Source organism: Rhinoraja longicauda, chromosome 5 (assembly GCF_053455715.1).
Source record: "Rhinoraja longicauda isolate Sanriku21f chromosome 5, sRhiLon1.1, whole genome shotgun sequence".
Taxonomy (NCBI): Eukaryota; Metazoa; Chordata; class Chondrichthyes; order Rajiformes; family Arhynchobatidae; genus Rhinoraja; species Rhinoraja longicauda.
In genome coordinates, this window is record NC_135957.1 from 37,336,485 (window position 1) to 37,359,026 (window position 22,542).

The 22,542-nt window shown below is 41.0% G+C and overlaps 2 protein-coding genes across 3 annotated transcripts in view; one reads left to right on the plus strand and one right to left on the minus strand.

Annotated features, from left to right (window-relative positions):
* Window positions 1-3,360, plus strand: part of pla2g7 (phospholipase A2, group VII (platelet-activating factor acetylhydrolase, plasma)) — a 54,572-nt gene extending 51,212 nt beyond the window's left edge. For both annotated transcript variants that reach the window (XM_078400112.1, XM_078400113.1), the window contains exon 11: window positions 286-3,360. In XM_078400112.1, the coding sequence (XP_078256238.1) occupies window positions 286-386 (101 nt within the window). In that variant the 3' untranslated portion in view covers window positions 387-3,360. The remainder of the gene's footprint in view (window positions 1-285) is intronic.
* A 2,552-nt stretch (window positions 3,361-5,912) lies between these two features.
* Window positions 5,913-21,670, minus strand: LOC144593975 (tudor domain-containing protein 6-like). The gene is made up of 4 exons (XM_078400114.1): window positions 15,064-21,670; window positions 13,590-13,664; window positions 13,160-13,189; window positions 5,913-6,353 (listed from the first exon to the last, which is right to left on the minus strand). The coding sequence occupies exons 1-4, from the start codon at window positions 21,668-21,670 to the stop codon at window positions 5,938-5,940; spliced, it is 7,128 nt and encodes a 2,375-aa protein (XP_078256240.1). The 3' UTR covers window positions 5,913-5,937.
* Between the last annotated feature and the right edge of the window lie 872 nt (window positions 21,671-22,542).

Genomic DNA, 22,542 nt, shown 5'->3' on the forward strand with positions numbered 1-22,542 from the left:
TAATCCTGAATCTATTGAACATTGGAAAATGATCATCAATCCGTCCACGATTTCTTGAGCCACCTCCTTGAGTACCCTGGGATGCAGACCATCAGGCCCTGGGGATTTATCAGCCTTCAGTCCCATCAGTGTACCCAATACTATTTCTCGCCTAATGCAAATTTCTTTCAGTTCCTCCGTCTCCCTTGAGCCCTTGTATATGGACAAATCTTCCTACATAACAAATTGAAAGTCTACCCTTGAATAATTGTTTCTGAATTAATCTGAACATATTTTATTTTCTAGGTCTTCAGCGAGATTTTGATCAGTGGGACACTCTTATTGATGGAAAAGGAGAACATATTATACCTGGCACAAATATTCCTCTGCCTCCATCAAATTCTTAATCTACACAATGACTATGCCATCTTTGAATGTACCCCAGAAAAATGTGTGCACAGATTTACCTGTCGTAAATACTGTTGTGCACAATATTGCCCTTTTTAATATCATCAGCCATACAAAACTCATTACCTCCATAATTTAGTTTCCTTTTGTTGCTTGTAGACCCATGTTTCACAAACACAATATTCAGGTTAGTGTCTAATTATTCTAGCATTAAGACAGTGGGATGAAAGTGTGAGTTATCCGAATGTTTATATATTTTAAGCGATGTTTCATATACTGAATTGCCACAGCTTTTAAAGTGGTGAATTATTATATTAGGTATTTTAATATTGAACCCAAATGTTTAAATCTCCGGTATTTTTTACTAGCCACACTGTTCTGAAGCTGTAAATTCATTCTTTGACTGACTACAATAATTCTCAAAACCAAAAGTGTAAATTATTTTTTTTGGAGAGTGATTGTTAAGTTTTTCTCTGCATTGTTGGCTAAAATTTAAAATTCCATCCGGAGAAAGAAATAAGATCAACATTTTGCTGAAGACCTGGTAATAAGGTTTAAGGTAGACACAAAATGCTGGAGTAACTCAGCAGGTCAGGCAGCATCTCAGGAGAGATGGAATGGGTGACGTTTCGGGTCGAGACCCTTCTTCAGACTGATGTCAGGGGAGGGGGGGGGAACAAAGATAGGATGTAGTAGGAGACAGGAAGACAGTGGGAGAACTGGGAAGGAGAGGGACAGAGGAACTATCTGAAGTTGGAGAAGTCGATGGTCATACCGCTCGGGTGTAAACTGCCCAAGTTTGTTCAGATTAATCCAGATTCTTTGCATTGTTTCCTTCTCCCAATGGATTTTTTAATTAACACTGATCTCTCTTTTCACAGTAGCACAACGTCGCATTTGGTCGGTTTGTTGAATAATTAAGCTTTTTAAAAAACTATTGTTCATATGTGTCCACGGTAACCTCCTCAGACTCCAAGTGCTGTTTAGCTCATCACGAGCAAATTATAACTGCTACACCATTACAACTACATGCACAGCACTCTCCATTTCTAGTGACTGCCCATAGTTAAAATATTGACTATGCTTTCAGCAAATGATGCATTAGACCCAAATAAACAAGGATCCAACTGTACTTGTGTTATGGTGTTGGCATTTTAAGTAAAACAGAATTTTCAATTCCTGAAGATGCTTTATTGTCAAATAAATTAAAAAACTCTATGTTCACCTTCACCAGGTCTTAGTCGCTTACACATTTATATATATCCAAATCAAATGAAAATCAGACAGGGTTTTGTTGCAATTGGTCGATCCACTACATACAGACCAAGATGACTATTAAAATCTATCTGCAATTCACAGAAACTTTAATGAGTTTACTATGACTAACAGGTTAAGGCAAGCTCATCTTTTCACTTTTAATTAGAATTGGTTTCCATAACTATCTTCTCATCTCAGCCAGTACCCATCTGGCAGCTTTCAACAGGAAAGTGACTGGAGGGCTGCAATTATACTGCCTGCAGAACTTGCTGATCAGAGAAGCCTAAGTTTTCTACACATGAACAGGATAACATGACCATCTAGCCTAGTGATAATTGTAATGACAGAGGTCAACCAAACAGATGACTTTGGTCTACAATCAGAATTGAGTAGCACAAGTTAATCACCTACTCTTGTTTATCATTGTGCAACACATGAATGCATTATGCTGATGTAGAAAACTTTATTCTGTAACCAGTATTTGTGCTTTTTTTTGGGAGGTGGGGAGAAGAGGCGTTGGTGCAATTATTTTCAAATGGATTGTATAAACTCCGGTCATCCCCTGTGGATATCATAAATGCTTTTTGTTAAAAAATGATTTATTCGTCTGAGGTGCAAGGTAAAATTGGGTTTCAGAATTATTCAACAAATTTAGATACATTGCTCTGGAATGACTCAATAATATGGATCATTTTTTTAAAAGTTACTATTAACCAATAATGTTTGAAAAACCTAGATATTAGTACGTTAAATGACAATGTGCTGTTTAAATATTATTTTAGACATCCAGAGAATAAAAGGTGCTATTTAAATACTATGCTTTTTAACCAAGTCCTCTTTAATCTTGTTTTGTTCATTTAAACTAATCTTTCAGGTAGTTTTATTATGAAATTATTTTAAGCTAATTAAAAAATGTTTAAATACAAATTATGGATAGCAGAAATTCAAACTTCAATCAATAGAATTTATCTAAAAATTACATGGAAAGCTAGCCGCAAGGTCATAAGTGATAGAATTCAGCCCATCAAGTCAGCTCCACCATTCAATCATGGCTGATCTATCTCTCTCCTAACTCCATTCTCCTGCCTTCTCCCCATAACTCCTGACGCCCATACTAATCAAGAATATATCTATCTCTGCCTTAAAAAATATCCATTAACTTGGCCTCCACAGCCTCTGACTAAAGAAATCCCATCTCAACTTCTTCCTAAAGGAACGTCCTTTAATTCTGAGGCTGAGCTCTAATCCTAGACTTTCCCACCAGTGGAAATGTCCTCCACATCCACTCTATTCGATAAGTTTCAATGAGGTCCACCGCTCATACTTCTAAACTCCAGTGAGTACAGGCCCCAGTGCTGTCAAACCATGTTCAATCAATCTCTCTCTTTCCTAACCCCATTCAATTGTTGTAAAGTGGTCATTATATATTGCCAAATCCTTTTATTTTGGTTCCATAATGCCTATCCATTATGACATTAAGATTTAAATATAGTCTTAAGGTCCTAGAATTGGTGACAAAGGAGTTTCGGGTATTTGATTGGGCATTATTGAAATAACGTCAACCAAGAAGCCTGTTCCATGCTACTCTTGTCTTGGTAATGGTCAATGGGTAATTATTGTAGTTAATTTTCAGTGCTAATCAAGTTTTTTGTCCTGATCAATGTCAAACTTCAAGTATTATAACAACTCCACTCAGCCAGGCAAGTCAAGAATATTCCATCACTACGCTAATTTGTGCCTTGTAGATACCATAATAAAAAGTAATATTAAGCAAATCTCTTGCTGTAAGGCCCTAATCTTTGAGTTGTTCTTGTAGCTACCTTTGTGAGTGTCAGTTCTGTTTGTGGTTAATAATGACCCCCAGAATATGGTTGGTTGAGCAACTGTGTGCCATTTATTTGTCCTTGGCTAGCCACTGTTTCAGTCTTATAGTCAGGAGACTGAAGTTATGCTGCAACTTTATAGGACTTTAGTTAGGTCATTTTGTTGTATTGTATGCAGTTCTGGTCACCCCATTATGGGAAGGATGTGTATGCTTTAGCGAGGGTGCAGAAGACATTTATAGTAGATATCAGAAGATGACAGACTCTGCCACCTTCTGTTGTCTAAAAATAATGTTCAGGAAGACCTGCATGTCCTTAACACATCCAATGATCAACACACAAGCTCAATCATTTGGGAAACAGTCATGGTCTTTATTGCAAAATGATTAAAGAATAAAGATGTTCTACTATAATTAATTATGAGCCTTGCAGCCAGGCTATTATATGCTTGTCCCTATCCAAGAATCTATTTGCAATGAAAGAGATTAAAATTCTATTTTAGCATGTAGAACAAGAGGTAGAGTTCCAATTAAGTTTTGACAAAGTAGATGTATGGAAGCAATTTATGGTTCTGGCTCACCATCACCACTTGATAAACACTGGCCTTGCCACTACCACCAAAATTGATTTAAGTTAAAGGGCAAAAGTCATACTATTATTGGTTTAAATATCATGAACGAATGCTTTGTACTAGAGCAAGACACAAACATCCAACATTTGTGAGAACAAAATGTGTTAACTTTTGACTCTGCTCGAACAGACGAGTCACTCACTTTTAGATGTAAAATGCTATTCCGTTTCTAAGGTGGCTCTCATCAAGAACTATCCAGTTAGCCCCAATCCCTGCCTTCCCCCGAGCCCTGAAAATTTCCCCATAGATACACAATTTAATTTCCTTTTGCTACTACCTCAGCAGTGCATTCTAGACCATAATCATTTGCTGTATGATCCTATATCACATTTGGTCTGATGCAAATCTACTGCATTATACATCTTGAGATGAAAAGAAATATCAAAGTGATAAAGTGAAATGTTCAATGAAATATTTACAATACTGCTCCAGCTGATGGTGCAAAGATTTTTAGCACCTATAAAGAACTTTAACAGGTGGGACAAGTTAGGAGGATATATTGGGTTATAATTTCAAATGGCACTATAGAAATTTATTCAACATTCAATTAAGCATTCTAGTTTGGTGGGAAATTGACCATTTTGCATGGAGTTATCATCATATCATATCATCATATACATACAGCCGGAAACAGGCCTTTTCGGCCCTCCAAGTCCGTGCCGCCCAGTGATCCCCATACATTAACACTATCCTACACCCACTAGGGACAATTTTTACATTTACCCAGCCAATTAACCTACATACCTGTACGTCTTTGGAGTGTGGGAGGAAACCGAAGATCTCGGAGTAAACCCACGCAGGTCACGGGGAGAACGTACAAACTCCTTACAGTGCAGCACCCGTAGTCAGGATCGAACCTGAGTCTCCGGCGCTGCATTCGCTGTAAAGCAGCAACTCTACCGCTGCGCTACCGTGCCGCCCACAGGGAAAGATAGAATCTCCCTTAATTGTTTGTTACAGCTTTGCACTGGTCAACCTAAATTTTATAAGCTCTCACAAAATTGGATAAACATGCTTTTATTTGTCACTTTAATTGAACACATTTTTAAACAGGTTGCAGTGTATACAAATATGACGTCTGAGTGTGGGAAACATCCTTGGGTTCTAGGCTGTAGTTGACTTGCATTATAATCCATAATTTAGAATTTGTAAAATGACTTTCTCCAGGAACCATGGGCGATTACTTTTCTTGGCTGTAATATACATACAGAAACAATTCAAAGGCATTGACATTCTTGCATACTGATCAGGTTTCAGCAAGATTCACTACATACAATGTTTATCATTTTTTACAACTTCAAGTATCTCTGTTCATCATTATAGATGAAATATGGTAATTTTCCAACTGACTGGTGCCAGCAGTAACCTTTAAATTCCATGTAACAGGCCAAGTACCTGTTAACATGACTTTCTCTCCCTCGCACCCCACCCATAACCCACGATTTAAGCATCTTCATGAAAAGTGAAACTGGTTTACCAAATCAATTGAATGCATGTTTGAACCCTATACTTAAACCTTCCATACGGTGAAATATCACATCTACCCAAAATAAATATCTGACGATTCTATTTTTTCCTCTCAGCTCCTGATCAACTATGTCAAACAAAGTACTCGAGTGGTTTCTGTATTGAGGGTTCATTTGAGACCGTAGCATCCTTTAAATTTACCTTTTAAAATCAGTACAGCAACACAAGGGACTAAATGAAATATTCTGCTCATTTTCCAGTATTGTAGCTGTAGAATTAACAAAATTCTTCAGAAGCAGGAATTAGTAAGTTTATCACATAAGCAGGAATCCATATTTTTGTCCCAGATCTTCCTCAGACATCTGATGACCATTAGTTGAGTAAATCCATAGATGTGCTTTCCACTGCGATGCAGACATTAGCTTCCAAATTTGTGTCTGACAGATTTTCAAACTTACTTTTTTTTTCTGATACTGAAAGTGTCGGAAAAGGCATCAGTTGAAGTTTGTGTTTTTGATCAATGAAGTGTTCAAACAATGCAGTGGAAGGAAGCACAACATCTGTAACCTCAATACTGACACCATGAATCGATTGTTCTTTATCCAGATTAACACCAGTAATGAAGGGCAAAATCTGACCATCATCTTTATCACAATGAACTGCAGAAGCAATCATTTCCTTCTCGGCATCCATACTGTAATTAGAGCAGCTTGACTTGGTATCCTGATGTTCATTCTCACCTTGATGCGAAAGTTCAAATTCAGATTGAAGTTTCAATAAAGATGATCCTAATTTTTAAAAAGCATATCATAAAGTCATAACTTTTATTCTTAGATTCCTTTTTAATGAGGCATAAAATGTTAATTGTATCAATGTTTCAACAGAAAATGGAACATTTATAATCTCAATACTGTTGGCACCCATAAAGTACACATATGCCATGAAATTGGATGTAAGATACAAGTACAGGATGATACTGATCTTTGTTCAAATCTCACGTGAATTGTTTAACCCCTTGATTCCAAATTACTTACCTACAGAAATGCATGGTAAGATTTATAAAGCTTGACCATTCCAAATACCGTCACATTTAGAATAACCTTTAATCAACCATGAGCAAGAACATTCCATCTGAGTGCATGTGAATAATACTAGTAAATCAACTCACATATTCAGCTCAACCCAAAATGGTATGGTTCTTTTTCTGTTGCCCTCAAAAATCAAATGTACCATGAATAGTAAACTACAGCAGAATCTAAAGAGCTAAAAAATCAGAAAACACGAAATATTTGAAAATATATGCATGCTTTACGCAGGCACACAACATATAGGCAATTTTAAGGTAGGTGCAAATTGGTCAGGCCATGAAATGGAAACACCAGAAATGGGTTTAGGAATCCAAAACAGCAAATTTTAAAGTGATCATAGATAAATGGTCAGATAGACCAAGGGTGAGAGTGCATAAACTGATATTTGCAAAGAATGAGCAGCAACTGAAGATGGGATGGACATATCATATCATCATATCATATATATACAGCCGGAAACAGGCCTTTTCGGCCCACCAAGTCCGTGCCGCCCAGCGATCCCCGTACATTAACACTATCCTACACCCACTAGGGACAATTTTTACATTTACCCAGCCAATTAACCTACATACCTGTACGTCTTTGGAGTGCAATATCAATTGCCCTTCAAAGGAATGAAGAAATTATAATCAATTTGAAGAAATGTTATTTCTTAAGCTTACTTGCAAGCCCAAGAGTTACGAATATGCAAATTTTCCATTAGTTTTGATTTTTTTTTTTGAGGTGCATCTACCCGAACAAGATTCCAATAGCATGGTCACAATATTTTTTAATGTTAGAAATATTGACAGAAAATCAAATTCTCAAGCAAGATCTCTCTGCAAATGCTCTTCAACCTGCTAAATATTTCAAGCTTTTTCAGATTTGCAACAAATGCAGGGTTTTTTTGCTTTTGAAATGCAACTATAATCTGTGCATTTCTACCGATTGTAAATTTTAAATTTATTGATGAGTTATTTTACCATTATTCAAGACTGCCTTCAAAGAAATATTGCCATGAGGATGCCAAGTCAATATAATAGTTATTACACACTATAGGGTTCAAATGTCAAAGGAAACAGAAAATTGAGAGTTGGTCAACCTCCAAAAAAACTAAAAATGGGGAAATTAACATTAGCTGCTATATTAATTAGGATTAGGCAAGTTTAGGTTTATTATTGTCACATGTATCAAGGTACAGTGAAAAGCTTTGTTTTGCATGTTATCCAAATAGATCAGATATACCACAGATACATACAATCAAGTCAAACTGAACAATAACAGAGCAAAGGGAAGATAGAGTGCAGAATATAGTTCTCAGCATTGTAACGATTCAGTTCCTTAGACAAAGTCCAATGGCCCCAATGAGGTAAAGTTGAATCAAACCGTACACTAGCTTATGGAAGAACTGTTCTGACGAGGGGAAGAAGCTGTTCCTCAGTCTGGTGGTGTGCACTTTCAAACTTCTACCTTTTACCAGACAGCAGCAGGCAGATGGAGGAATGAATGGGGTGGGACTTCTGATTATGCTGGTTACTTTTCCATGGCAATGTGAAGTGTAGATGGTGGCAATAGTGGGACGTTTGGCCTGTGTTATGGACTTGGCTACAACCACAACTCTTTGCCATTTCTTGCTGTCTTGGGCAGAGGTATTCAAAAACCAAGCTATGATGCAATCCAACAGTGAGCTTGCTGTGGTGTATATGTAGATATAAGAGTCACTGAAGTGCTCAATTTCCTCAGTATCCTCAATGATTTTTTTTTACAGCATTATACTTTCATTTAGAAAATGTGCTAATGGTACAGTTTATTGGCTGTCGCATCAATGTGGTTGGTCCATGAAAGATGATTGGTAATATTAACGCCGAGGAACTTGAATTTCTCAACCATTCCATATCTATACCATTGATGCTGACTGGGGGATATATTCTACTATGTTTCCTGAAGTCAGTAACAAGCTTCCTGAACTTGCTGACATTGAGAGAGAGGTTATTGTCCTGACATCATGTCACCAAGTTCTTTATCTTCCTGTACTCCGTCTTGTCACTGTTCCTGATTCGTCCCACCATAGTGGCATTGTCTACAAACTTGTAGATGGAAGTAGAGCATAATTTGTTTGTACAATCATGTCAAGGGAGTATAGTAGGGGATGAGTTATGGAGTTATCGGTGTGGAGGAGGCATTATCACCTACCCTCGCAAATTGAGGTTTGTGGGTCAGAAAGTCGATGAACCAGTGGCAGAAGGGGGTCCTAGAGTTTGGATGGAATTATGGCGTTAAAGGTAGAGCCATAGTTGATAACAGTTGTCTAACATAGGAGTCCTTGTTATCTTGGTGTTCCAGAGAGGGGTTTGGGGGCAGGGAGACAGCATCTGCTGTGCTTGTTGCATCGGTGAGCAAACTGCAGTGGATCAAGGTTGGCTGGGAGGCTGGAGTTAATGTACACCATCACCTGTCTCTCGAAGCATGGTGGTGGAAGTCAGAGCCATTGGACAGGAGTCATTAAGGCATGCTATCTTACTTTTCTTTGGTACCAGGATAATGGCCTTTTTGAAGCAGGTGCAGACCTCAGAATGGAGTGGTGATGGTTAAAGATGCCCGTGAATATCTCTGCCATAGGTCCCAAGGACACAGCCAGGGACTCCATCGGACCATTTGCTTTCTGCAGATTCTCTCAGGAATTCTTTCAAATATGTCAGTTTCAATTTCTAACTGCATGCTTGACAAATAGCTTCACTTTCAATCCCAGTAAAAAAAATGCAGTATAGCTAATTATATTGGTTTATTTTAATAACTTTTTCAAAGCAGCAAGCTCTTATATAGAGTATTAAACTGTACCATTAGCACATTTTCTAAATGAAAGTATTACGCTGTAAAAAAATCAAAACAGAAATGAACCACAAAGACAGATTTCCAGGCCGAAACCTGTAACTGCAAAAATGATGGTCATATATTCCTCTAGCAGTAGTCTAACAGTTTGACATCAGAAATTAAAACAAGGAAAACAAATAAAATGGAAACTGGAATGGAATTAAGTGCACAAATCATCTTCTAATAAAGTAGCAACAAATTATCAGTAAGCCAGACAGCATTTGTGAAGAGTTGGTGTTAAAGACCATGAATCAGAACTGGAAGTGAAAAATCAAGTTATAGATAAGTTGGAGGAGGAATGGACACGAGAAAGGAAATCTGAGACCCGGGTTTGGCCCTCACTTTGGGTGCTTGTCTGTACATTCTCCCCGTGACCGTGTGGGTTTTCTCTGGTATCTCCAGTTTCCTCCCATACTCCAAAGAAGTGCAGGTTTGTAGGTTAATTGGCTTTGTATAATTGTAAATTGTCTCTAGTATGTGTAGGATAGTGTAAGTGTTATCACTGGTCAACGCAAACTCAGTGGGCCGAAGGGCATGTTTCCGCACTCTCTCTAAACCAAAGGAATCAGGGATGCTGTGGAAATAAGTTTGGTCATTAGATCAAAGGTTAATGGGGGCAGTTAGAAAAAGGGTAAATGACCAAAGCAATGAATGAAGGCAATTAAGAGAGCAAGAATGCAAACAAAGGAAAGTTGCAAAAATGAGGCACTGTAGTACATACCCAGCAGATCAGGCTGCATTGATAGAGAGAAGAAAGTAATTTCTAAATGGATACCTCAACTAAAATGACCAATTTTGATATACACTAGGGAATTACCCTTGCACAATTTATCATTGAGTGAAAAGCATTGCAAAGTGTCCCATGGAAGACAAGGTTTATACTGAGCCTTGTTACAACTGCACTAGAGGCCACAGACAAACTTCAACAGAACACTGAGAGATGAATGGATAATTAAAATGGCAGGCAACAAGTTTCAAGGTCATCAAAGGATCGAACAAAGAGCTCCGCAAGCTATCACCCAATCCACATTTTATTTCTCCCAAAAGACCACACTGAACACCAAATGCAGTACTCCAGGATTGTGGGTCCAATGATAGGAACTCAATGCCTAGTTAATCTCTGCCTACACATGATCCTTATCATCCCTCCATTTCCTGCATATCAATATGCCGGTCTATAGGCCTCAAACGCCACAATTGCATCTGCTTCTACCAACCCCGCAGCCCCCTCCCCCACAGCACTCCTTTAAATCTTCCCCTTCCATGTTCCCAAAAAGATTTTGGAAAAGAATGAACTGATATGGATTAGCCAAATGCAATACTGAACAGCAGAGCATGCTCAAGGAGCCAACTGGCATACTACTTTTATGCTCTTTAAAACTGAAATAATCCTACAACATTTTTACATTAGCAACTGATCCAATCTTAAAAGTCACAGAAATCTAAATGTTACAAATTACAAATTCATGTTGTGAACCGGAAATATTATAGACAATAGGTGCAGGAGTAGGCCATTCAGCCCTTCGAGCCAGCACCGCCATTCAATGCGATCATGGCTGATCACTCTCAATCAGTACCCCGTTCCTGCCTTCTCCCCATACCCCCTCACTCCGCTATCCTTAAGAGCTCTATCCAGCTCTCTCTTGAAAGCATCCAACGAACTGGCCTCCACTGCCTTCTGAGGCAGAGAATTCCACACCTTCACCACTCTCTGACTGAAAAAGTTCTTCCTCATCTCTGTTCTAAATGGCCTACCCCTTATTCTTAAACTGTGGCCCCTTGTTCTGGACTCCCCCAACATTGGGAACATGTTTCCTGCCTCTAATGTGTCCAATCCCCTAATTATCTTATATGTTTCAATAAGATCCCCCCTCATCCTTCTAAATTCCAGTGTATACAAGCCCAATCGCTCCAGCCTTTCAACATACGACAGTCCCGCCATTCCAGGAATTAACCTAGTGAACCTACGCTGCACGCCCTCCATAGCAAGAATATCCTTCCTCAAATTTGGAGACCAAAACTGCACACAGTACTCCAGGTGCAGTCTCACCAGGGCCCGGTACAACTGTAGAAGGACCTCTTTGCTCCTATACTCAACTCCTCTTGTTATGAAGGCCAACATTCCATTGGCTTTCTTCACTGCCTGCTGTACCTGCATGCTTCCTTTCATTGACTGATGCACTAGGACACCCAGATCTCGTTGAACTCCCCCTCCTACTAACTTGACACCATTCAGATAATAATCTGCCTTTCTATTCTTACTTCCAAAGTGAATAACCTCACACTTATCTACATTAAACTGCATCTGCCATGTATCCGCCCACTCACACATGTCCAAGTCACCCTGCAGCCTTATTGCATCTTCCTCACAATTCACACTACCCCCCAGCTTAGTATCATCTGCAAATTTGCTAATGGTACTTTTAATCCCTTCGTCCAAGTCATTAATGTATATCGTAAATAGCTGTTGTTTCAATGAATGCAAATAAATCTCTTAAATGGTATTCCAGCTCAAACGCATAATGGTGCTATCTCCAACCTGAGCAAAAGTTTTAGATTTTGAGTCTTGGAAACTAAAACTAAACCATTATATGGCCAATTATACATTGGTTGAAAACAAAAACAAATATCATTTTAAGAGTCCGCCTGTCGCGGGGACCACTCTCACAGCAGCGCTGGCTGTGAGGATTGAGCCTGTCGGGTGCCACCCCGTCAGGTTACAAGTGGTGCAATCGGAAACGCGCAGCGGGGGTGTGATCAAGAGAGCAAGACCCAGACAACCGGCTACAGGGAGCCAGTGCTGGCGAACACAGCCTCTGTTGGCACCACCATCCCCGGGAGAAGCGAGGTTTGTGTGGAATGAAGGAGTGTTTGTACAGCGCCCGTGTCTCCTCTGAGAGGGGGCACAAATGACATTGCCTGGGGTGGGAGGGAGCTCTGTAACCCGCAATGAAGCACCAAGCGTGGGGATTTTTTAACGTGTAAGGAGCTGTAAACGCTGGTTTACACGGAAAATACACAAAATGCTGGAGTAACTCAGCGGGACAGGCAACATCTCTGGAGAGAAGGAATGGCTGACGTTTCAGGTCGAGTCCCTTCCTGTAGGAGTACAAATTAACCATAAATACACCTAATTAATATTTTTTAAAGCAGTATTTTCTTATATTTCATTATCTGAAATTAGGATTTCAGTATATCCTAATTTAGCCTCAGTATTTAATTACAAGAGAAAGTATGATAAAAAAAAAAAAGAACCAGTCATCATGCACTCTTCCCAACGATAACTAAGCCATGCGAAATCTATTGATACTAGTTCGACATCCACTGAACATAACTAGCTGCCAAAACTTGCTTCAGAAGATCAAATTTCCTACTGCCAAACACGAAGGTCAATTTTGTAAGATTTGAAAATTAATTATGGCAAATGTATGACAAAGGATGTAATGGAAGTAATGCATGCAAACTTTAAATGAAAAAACTACATGAGTTCCAAATACAAGCAAAAGCAATTTAAACCCACCAAGATGTGTAATTCCAAGACAGGATATATTTTGTAGCAATATACATTCAAAATCAGAGGACATTTTTCATACCTTTTCCTGTACTGCTATTAATTGTTAGTGGATCTTTTAAAATAATGCTTTTGTCATTCTCACCATCTTTTTCATTCATATTTTCTTGTAATCCTGCAAGAAAAAAAATTTACTTGGTACCATTATGCAAAAATGTATCCAAAGTTACCATGTATGTGACTAGTCATGAGAATTTTAATACATTTTACCAGTTGAACAACTCTGCCCATTACAGTACGCAAGTTAGATAGTACAAACAAGAGTAAGTTTAAGAGTATGCTGAAGCTCAAAAATGTTTTGAATGAAATTGACAAAATGGATGAGGACTGTTGAACTGTTCAGCACCATTTCTTTCAGATCAAAAATCCTACCAATACCACCTGTTAACAACATACCAATCAATTCAGCAACAATGAAGCAAATTTGTTTTTACCAGATCTATCACTTGCGTGTCAATTTCATTGTCACATCTCAAAATATTCAGTTTTAGAGAATGCCAAGAATTATCATATACCTTCATTTATAACTCCACCAAGATTTGCTCCAGATGGAATTTTGGCTTCTTCTGAGCAGATGTTCAACCCAACAGCTGTTACAAAAGATAGGAAAAAATAATTCTGTAATCCATTAATGTACAACCCAAAGTGGCAAGTCTGACAGTTAGAACCTATTCTAGTTAGCTTCATGTGTTCAAACTGGAGACACTTGGTGATAATTCCATCCTCAGAATTAAAAATCTAAAGAGCATCAACAGTAAAGGAAATCAGTCAATACAACATCTGTATTCACACTCCCCTGTTGTAGGTTATGTTAGTTCCCCAATGGGTTTAATTTATTGGACAGATATTTCCTCTAAATGCATGCTGAGGAAATTGGTTTAATTACTTTGCACTTTGAATTATAGAATTCCTCCCAAAGTAATGACAGAGACCTATCCGTGCACCTTTCCTATGCCCATGCTTAATTTACATTGTCCCATTATTGCAACCGTTTGCCTAAAACCACCTCTCTTTGGCATTTCCCTCCTATTCATCTAAACTTATTTTTTTGTTCCCACCCCAATGCTGATCAAGTATATTGATCCAAAACATTAACTGGGATAATCAAAACATTAACTGGGATAATCATTTCTCAGACAATGAACATGGAGCTTTTATAATGAATAAAATTGTAATTTTATATAAATATCTAAATTTTATTGTCATAAACCACAAGCAAATTAATACCATGCTACCGAGTTTTCCTGGCTTCTCTAACTGCGAACATCTAGCCTATTGTTGACACCACAATCTAGCCTGGCCTCTTACTGAGATATTCTTCCTTTGACCCATCAACACCTCCTCTGCAAGTTAAAACTAACTTGTTTTCTTTCCCAGTTCTGATAGTGTCTTCCATCTGAAAAATTAATTGTGTTTATCTTTCCACAAATTCTCTGACTGGATGCTAATTTATTTTGTTTATATTTCAAATTTTCAATTTCTGGAGTTTTTTTAAGTTTCAAAATGACTATGCAAAAAATTATCTACCTTCAAATTAAAACTTAAGCTCATGCTCTTGAACTAAACTTATGTAAAATCTGCAGTGTTTTTTCACGACAACCTGAAGCAGTACTTTTGTAATGTACACAGCTGCCAATTTAGGTTTATCAAGTACCTACAAACAACAATGCCGGAATACCTGTATTTTTTTCAATGTGCTACTGATAGTGTTAATGTACGGGGATTGCTGGGCGGCACGGACTTGGTGGGCCGAAAAGGCCTGTTTCCGGCTGTATATATATGATATGATATGATATGATATGAACCGAAACAAATATTGGTTCAGACATCAGGTACAGTGTCCTGGAATATTTGAAACATTCCAAACCATCTTGTTACCCTCTGCCTCCCAGTATGAGTCCTAATAAACTTGCATATTACATATTACATAAAGCCTTCATTCTACAAAATCCTACTTCAAAATGAAAATTGCTCAGCATTCTTACCCACCTGTTGTAAACTGTTCCTCCATATCACTGTCACTCACTTGGACTTCTGATAAGTTCTGATCTTCATAGTATTCCTCATCATCATCATCATGGGATATGAGAATACGGGTCATAGAATCATCACCAATTTCCTCAATAAAAGGCTGATCATGTTGGCATTTAAAAATCTCTTCATACAGATCAATGGACTGCACAGAGCCTTCCAAATCTTCACATACTTTGTTTGTTTCTAAATCCAAGGATGGTTCATTAAGATTTGCCTTATCAGGCTGGTGGTTTGAAGAGTTTTCATTCAGACAATTCAGTTCTTTCGCGGGCCTTAAATGGACATTAATATTGCTCTCTGCAGGAACTGAAGTCAGCACATTAAGTTCCTGCATCTTCGAAGTATTCAGCATTTCCATTTCCTTGCTCATACCATCCACCGCTGGAGACAACTCACTACACTGAACATTAATTGTGCATTCTCTCTCTTTTACATGTACAGGTGGAATATCAGTATGCACCTTTTCCTCATTTTCAATCTGTGCAAATAAGACTACATTGTCTTTACTTGAGAGCTTCAAAGGTGTAGGCTGTATCAATAGCTTCTCTTCTGTATTCAGGCCAACAGGGTTTGAATGCACAGGAGTTAACTGCTCAGTACTTAATGAATTCTCATATGTCTGATCACTTCCATTATATCTTTCAGCATGTAGATTCCACGAGTCTCTCATTGCATCATTGATTGTACCACCAGCATATCGGACTTGGACATGTGATAAAAGCGGAGCACCACTGTCCTCCCTATATTCATTTTCCACCACAGAAATATTTAGCAACTGATCTGAAAACTGAAGTAGTGCATCCATGGCACCATCTTTCCAAGAACCTTTTGACAAATCATAATCAGAAAGGCAACATGGAAAACATTGGGTAGGAATCTTCAGCAGCTCCTTGGGTATCCTTTTAACCTGCTCTATTCTAACATCATCTTCATTCCCATAGTCAACATATTGCAAGGTAAGAATGTTTTCATTTATATTTTTTACTTCAGCTCTATACCACAGTTCATCTTCTGAATATTTACAAACACAACTATCACCAATTGAAATATTGGAAAGCAATTCTCGATTCGTAATACTAAATACTCCAACTTCTTGCATCTTTTTAGATAGCATCTGAATTTCAGGTATTGAATATTGACACCAGAAATAGCTAGGACTCTCCACTGCTGTGATATATCCTTCAATGGTTTGCCCAATTAAAGGAATTTTTCTGATGTACCGCCCAAAGCTGATTGTGTTAGATGAACTCTCATTCAGCTTCTCAACACCAAATCCTGAAGCAGTTAATTTATTTCTTACCACGTTGTCCAGATTCTCATATATGGCCACTTCTAATATATTATCTTCAGATACACTACATATCTTCACAGTTATAGTTTTGTGCAAAACTGAAGTTTTAAAGAGTTCAATTGCTTTTTCAGACCAACTATTCCCATCACCTGGAACCAAACCGTACAATTTACATTCATAAGTTAATGTAAATGTTGCTGTTACTCCTTTTATATCTTCACATTTTACTTCTTCCTTAATGTTCTCCTTCAGAAAGAGTACCTCAACAACTGCATTGAGAACTTGCACAATTTCACAAGTGGCCCAGTTATTATGATCTTTATTTTTCACCATACATAGATTGCCAGCCTTGAGTGTAAGGTCATCTTTGAACTGTAACTTTTGATCATATTTATCTTCATGCGTTTCAATAAAAATGCCATCACTTGTTGTCTTAAATTGACACCAAAATCGTTGAGGAGACCTTACTGCAATAACATATGCATTGAATTTGGAAGCAGGTCTTAAATCAATTGCAGGATATTCAGTCAATTGTTTAGAATACGGTAAGCCACTTTTAAACATGAAGTCCTTCAACAAGTCAGCCAACAGTCTCTGGTCATCACAGAGGTGAACCTCCCAAAATTGTCCAAACAGTTGCACAAATTCACACAATAGTTCAGTCTTATTTGTTCTCTTTACAAATTCAGCTAGTATTACTTTGCTTTCACTGAAATTTGCATCCCGGAATCCAGCAAGAGAGCAAGGTATGCTAAGTCGTTGAACTTCCATGCAATCTTTTGGAAGAGGGAAGATTTTTGAAGCATCAATTGTTCCTATATTACCATAATCTATATATTCCACTGAAAACAAATCATTGTTAATTTCTGTTACTACTGCTCTATATACAGAGCCATCTTCAGGGAGCTTTGCACAGACAACATCTCCTATCTGAATGCTTCCAACATTTCTATCGTTTGTAGCGCATGCATTTAATTTTTCTTTCATCACTTTTAGTTTATCTTTATTTTGAGAGAGCTGAATGAAAAAGTGTGATGGGCTGATAATATATGAAACAGATACTTCACTTTTAAATCCAGGACTCAGAGAAATGTCTATCACTTTCGTCCATTTTGTGATCAAGTCAGTGTTTTCAACATTCTTGCCAAATTTATAATCTCCCATTTCTCCACCGGATTTTATATCAGAAGATTCTTTTATACTCATTGCACCTATTTTGTTGGCACTACATTTTTTAAATCCAGCCTCTTCAGTCTGTGAAGTGACTTCAGTCTTATTCTTCCATTTTTCCTGCTTGCAAACAGATCCAGTTAGCTTTTCAGTTTCACGACTTTCATTCTGATCTTCAACTATACGCTTTTTGAAGGGCAATGACTCATTGTCACTCTTTGCCAAGTAAGGAGAGCATGACTTTTCACTCTTGTTTTTTTGCCTTCCTACATTTCCATTTGTTTTTGTTTCATTAGAGCTCTGCAAACATAGCTGTTCCTTAATTTTTGCATTAAGTTGCATGTTCCCATCGTATAATTCAACAATCAGTTTTCCATCCGTCTCTTTCGCAACTACTACAGCTTTTAAAGGCTTGTCCATGACAGTTTTTTTAAACCATAAAATAATGTCAAGGGATAAGTCAGCTGGTATGTCAGACAAACCACATTTAATTGCTTGCATAGGTAAGAACTTGACATCTTTTGCACTGTTTGGTATAGGAAGCAAGTCATTCTTGTCAACATCTAGTTTGTTCCCATAGTCGACAAAAGAAACTCGAATTCTGTTTTGTACAGGCCACGCCAAAGCACGATACCATCGATTATCAGTGTATTTTGCAAGGCAGATAGGGTCCACACCCTGTGTAAAATTATAGCCTTGCATCTTACAAGAAAGTTGATTAACTTTGTCCGCAAGTTTTTCTAGAGAACCCAAGTTTCTACAAAGTAAACAGTAGAATTTTGTTGGATTTACAACATGACTCACATACATTTCTTCTTCACTTCCAATTTTTACATCATGAGTTGAATAGTAATAAGTGTAAAGGCTTACTGATGGAGAAAGAATACTAGGTGATCCTACAAATTTGGCTAAGCCACGCTCAATAAGCAACTGACAAGCACTCTGGAATGGTGTATTCAAATCCACAACATTACAAAGTCCTTTGCCATCCACAACAGTCAATGCATACACTGTGCATTTCAGCTCCATGTACAAGCTTAAGGCATTATCAATAAATTCTTGAAATGCAGCAATTGAATCTTCATTCCACATGAATGGATCAGGACCCATTGGCTGAATTATGTTGTAAAGACTGCATCTAAATGCCTGACCTTTGAAAAGAAGAAACTCTGGTCTTATTGCACATAGCTCACTTATGGGCACACATTCTCTATTTCCATAATCAATGTACAACACATCTACCTCCATCAAAATAACTTTGCCAAGGATTAGTGCTCTATACCACTTGCCATCCTCAGCGTACTTTACAACGCAAGCTGATTGACCAGGTTGAAATTGATCATCGTGTGTATTGTAATATTCTTGTATTTTACTCATTAGTATCTTCAATTCATGTGTATTTTTAGTCATTTGACACCAAAAATCACCAGGCTCATCAATGTAAGAAACTTGTACATCTACCGTGCTTCCCACTTTAAGATATTCTTGCCTATAAGGGGATTCTGTAATTACTGATTCCATCATTTCTGTTCTGGCATTACCTTCAAATTCTTCCTGACCAGAAAGTAATGAAATTAAAGAATCACTTGAGCCCAGTGATGCTGTACCACAGTAATCCGTGAATGGTTTGATTACATCTGGTGTCATTGGTCTTTGCTCAAATGTGTCAATTTTGCTCCTGCCAAACATAGGGAACATTTCTTCAGATGAATGTTGAATGTGCAAATGACCCAATAAATCCAAATTCTTTGAAGTGAAGTTTGAAACTCTAAGATCTTGACGATCAGCATATCCAGCTTGCAAAATTAACTTGTTTACACTGGGCTCACCCTCATCTTCCACATCCAGCAGTTCAATCAAATATTTGTCCATTTCTTTCTCCAAAACGTGAACTACAAGATGTTTTTCAAACACCGCCTTTTCAAAATAGGTAATAGCTTCTCTATTCCAAGCTCCTCCTTTGGGAACCAGGTCAGCAAGGCAGCACTTAATTGCCAAAGCTGGAAGTTTTCGGTACTCTGGAAGTAAAGCCTTAACATCATGCCAGTCCACAACTTCCATGTTTCCATAATCAATGAAAAAAACCCTGAAATGACCATCAAGAATCTCTGTAATAACAGCTCGATAAAACAAATTGTCAGCCTTGAATTTAGCACAACACAACAAACCGGGTTCAGGCTTCTTTACCAATCCTTCATTTCGACCCAAATGTCCATATTTTTTGGCAATGCTATTCATGAGCTTCTCAAACTCGCCAGCCGTCTCCATGGTTCGGATCCAAAATTCTGAAGGATCTTTGACAAATTCAACCAGGACATCATAAAATGAATTTAATTTCAAATTAGCATTCTTGAGTAGAGAGGTGCGATCTTTGACTTTCGATATCCCTTCTATCCTCTTGTCCCCAATCAGATAGTCACCACCACACTGCAGAGCATTCAGTTTCTGGCAATCGTTTCCCATTCCTCTTTCCTCCGTGTAATACCCAGAGAGCAGACCCTCCGCTTGGGTGCAAAAGGCCGCATTGATAGTGGGGCCATCCTCCTGGTAGAGGGTGACATAATATACGTTTTCCACCGAATTGTAGAACTCCACCTTGGCCTGCAGCACCTTGCGCAAGATCAGCGACTTGAGCATCTCCACATGTCGCGCCGTCCAGCCGCGGCCGTAGTCGGAGACGTCGCGCAGAGCGAAGGGGTAGGTGACGATGGGCATCTTGAAGTATCCGGGGCTGAGCCGCCGCACGGCGCGGGCCGGCACCACCTCGCGGTCGCCGTAGTCAACGTAGAAGACTTCCAGCACGCCGTCGGCCAGCGTGTGCTGGATGATGGCGCGGTGCCAGCGGCCGTCGGTGCTCTTGGCCGCGCACGGCGTGCCCAGCTTGCGCGGCGCCTCGGCCGCTCGCCCGTTGTCGTAGTAGCGGTGCATGCTGTCGTGAAGCCGCTCGAGCTCGGGACAGTGGCACCTCAGCTGGCCGAAGAAGCGGTCGGGGTAGCGGACGTGTGTCACCCTCACCGCCACCGTCTCGCCGAGCTGCAGTAGCGGGTAGAAGTAATTAAGGCTGTAGCCCGCCTCGCTGGGCGGCTGCGGAGCGGATGGCGGAGGCGCCAGGGTCTCGGCGTCGCCCAGGCTGTGCGCGGGTGCGGCGGTGATGGAAGCCGCCGGCGGCTGCGGCGGGGGCAGAAGGGCCAGGCGCTCCTTCCTGAGCGCCACGCAGGGCCGGGAGGTGGACACCTCGACCAGCAGCCGGAAGGCGCCTGCGTCGATGGTGCGGGCCAGGCCCAGCTCGCACAGCTGCCGCGACACCCGCGCCACCTCCACCAGCACCAGGCGGTTGGGCAGCACCGCCTCCACCTGCGCCTCCAGTGTGCGGCCCTGCAGGGCGCGGAAAAAAGACAGCGCTCCGGGCGGCCAGGAGGAGGAGGCGGCGGCGGGGCCGGGGCCACCTCGGAGCCTGGTGCCCACTTCGCGGGCCAGCTCCTCCCGCCCGCCGCTACCCGTCCCCTTCTCCTCCTCCGTCGCCGTCTCCTCCGGCTCCTCCTCGTCACCTTCCTGCGGCGGCGGCCGCTGGCGACTCTCTTGCTCCCCTTCCTCCTCCTCCTCCTCCTCTTCCTCCTCCTCCTGGACACTTTTGTCAGCGGCGGCCCCCGGCCCAGTGACCGGCACCAGGTTGGCCAGGATGCAGCAGACCACCTCGGGCGGCAGCTGGAAGAAGTCCTTCTTACCTCGGTCCAGGCTGCGGGCCCGGACCGGCAGCGCCCGCCCTTCGTCCAGTGTGAAGACGGTGTAGTCGTCGCCGACGTGGCTCAGGACCCGAGCCCGGTGCCACTCGCCGCAAATCTCGGCCAGGCAGCGCTCGTTGGTCTCCAGCGGCGGAGCAGGAGCTCCGGGACAACCGCCACCGCCGCCCTGGCCCAGCCGCAGCGCCTTGGCCCAGCTCTGGATCTCACTGTGCAGCCGCAGGTACTCGGATTGCCTTTCGCGCTGCTGGAAGCGGCCCCACAGCCGGACCAACACCGAGCCGGGTCGGGGTGGGTCGACCCGGGTCACCCGGAGAGCAAGGCAGACGCCCGTGGGCGGCAGCCCGCCCGTCGAGCCCATCGCTGCGAGCGGCCACCGCGCTGCGCGGCTCCCCGGTGCCGCCTCGCCAATGTGTGGCTGCCTCAGCCCCGTGGCCGGCGGGCGGGCAGCCGTTGGTGTTTGAAGCGGACAGCGAACAATGGGCGCGCGTTCATAAGTGGCGATGGAACGCAACGTCGTTTAACCGCTCTTTTCCATCAGGGCTTCTGCACATGCGCCGGGTGGCCGCGCCCACTCCAGAAACGGGTGGGATGATGTGGTGCGGGGGGGGGGGGGGGATGCAAGGTGGAAGTGACCAAATACCACTCGCTTGCCGCGTTCTTGCTTCTACCCTCTCGCTTATCATTTTAACTATCAATGTATTGCCGAATGATAAACACCAGGTCGAGGCGCAGTGATCCTGCGGAAGGTTTGTTGGAGATCAGATGGTCAGATTGCCCCCCCCCCCCCCCCGCTTGTCTGGGGGTCCGCTGGTCTGGTCCAAGCGCTGGTCGCTGCGCGTGCGCGGTTGTGAGTGACTCCCGTGACGGGCGGGGCCGCTGCTTCACGGCGGAGATGCGTTTGTCGCCAAACTCCCGCTTCCCTTGCAAAGTACTGTCGGCGTCTTCCCAAAAAAGTACAATTCCTGTATGGGGGGTTTTGTTTTTTTTTGCAGATCCATATGTCTGCAGGAGCTTTTAAAAGTTTGTTTTCTGTTCTAAGCGGGAAACGATTGGTCCCAATGCAGAGGGTGCAAAGTGTTTAGCTACTAATCGCGATCACTAACATAAACTGCAATGCGTTGCAACCCTTCGAGTTTGCGAGGGTGACATCTGCCGGTAAAAGAAAGAGCATTGGAAGTGTCTTCCTTCCCGAAATGTTTGGTGATCCCCATCGGAATTCAGATGGCCAGA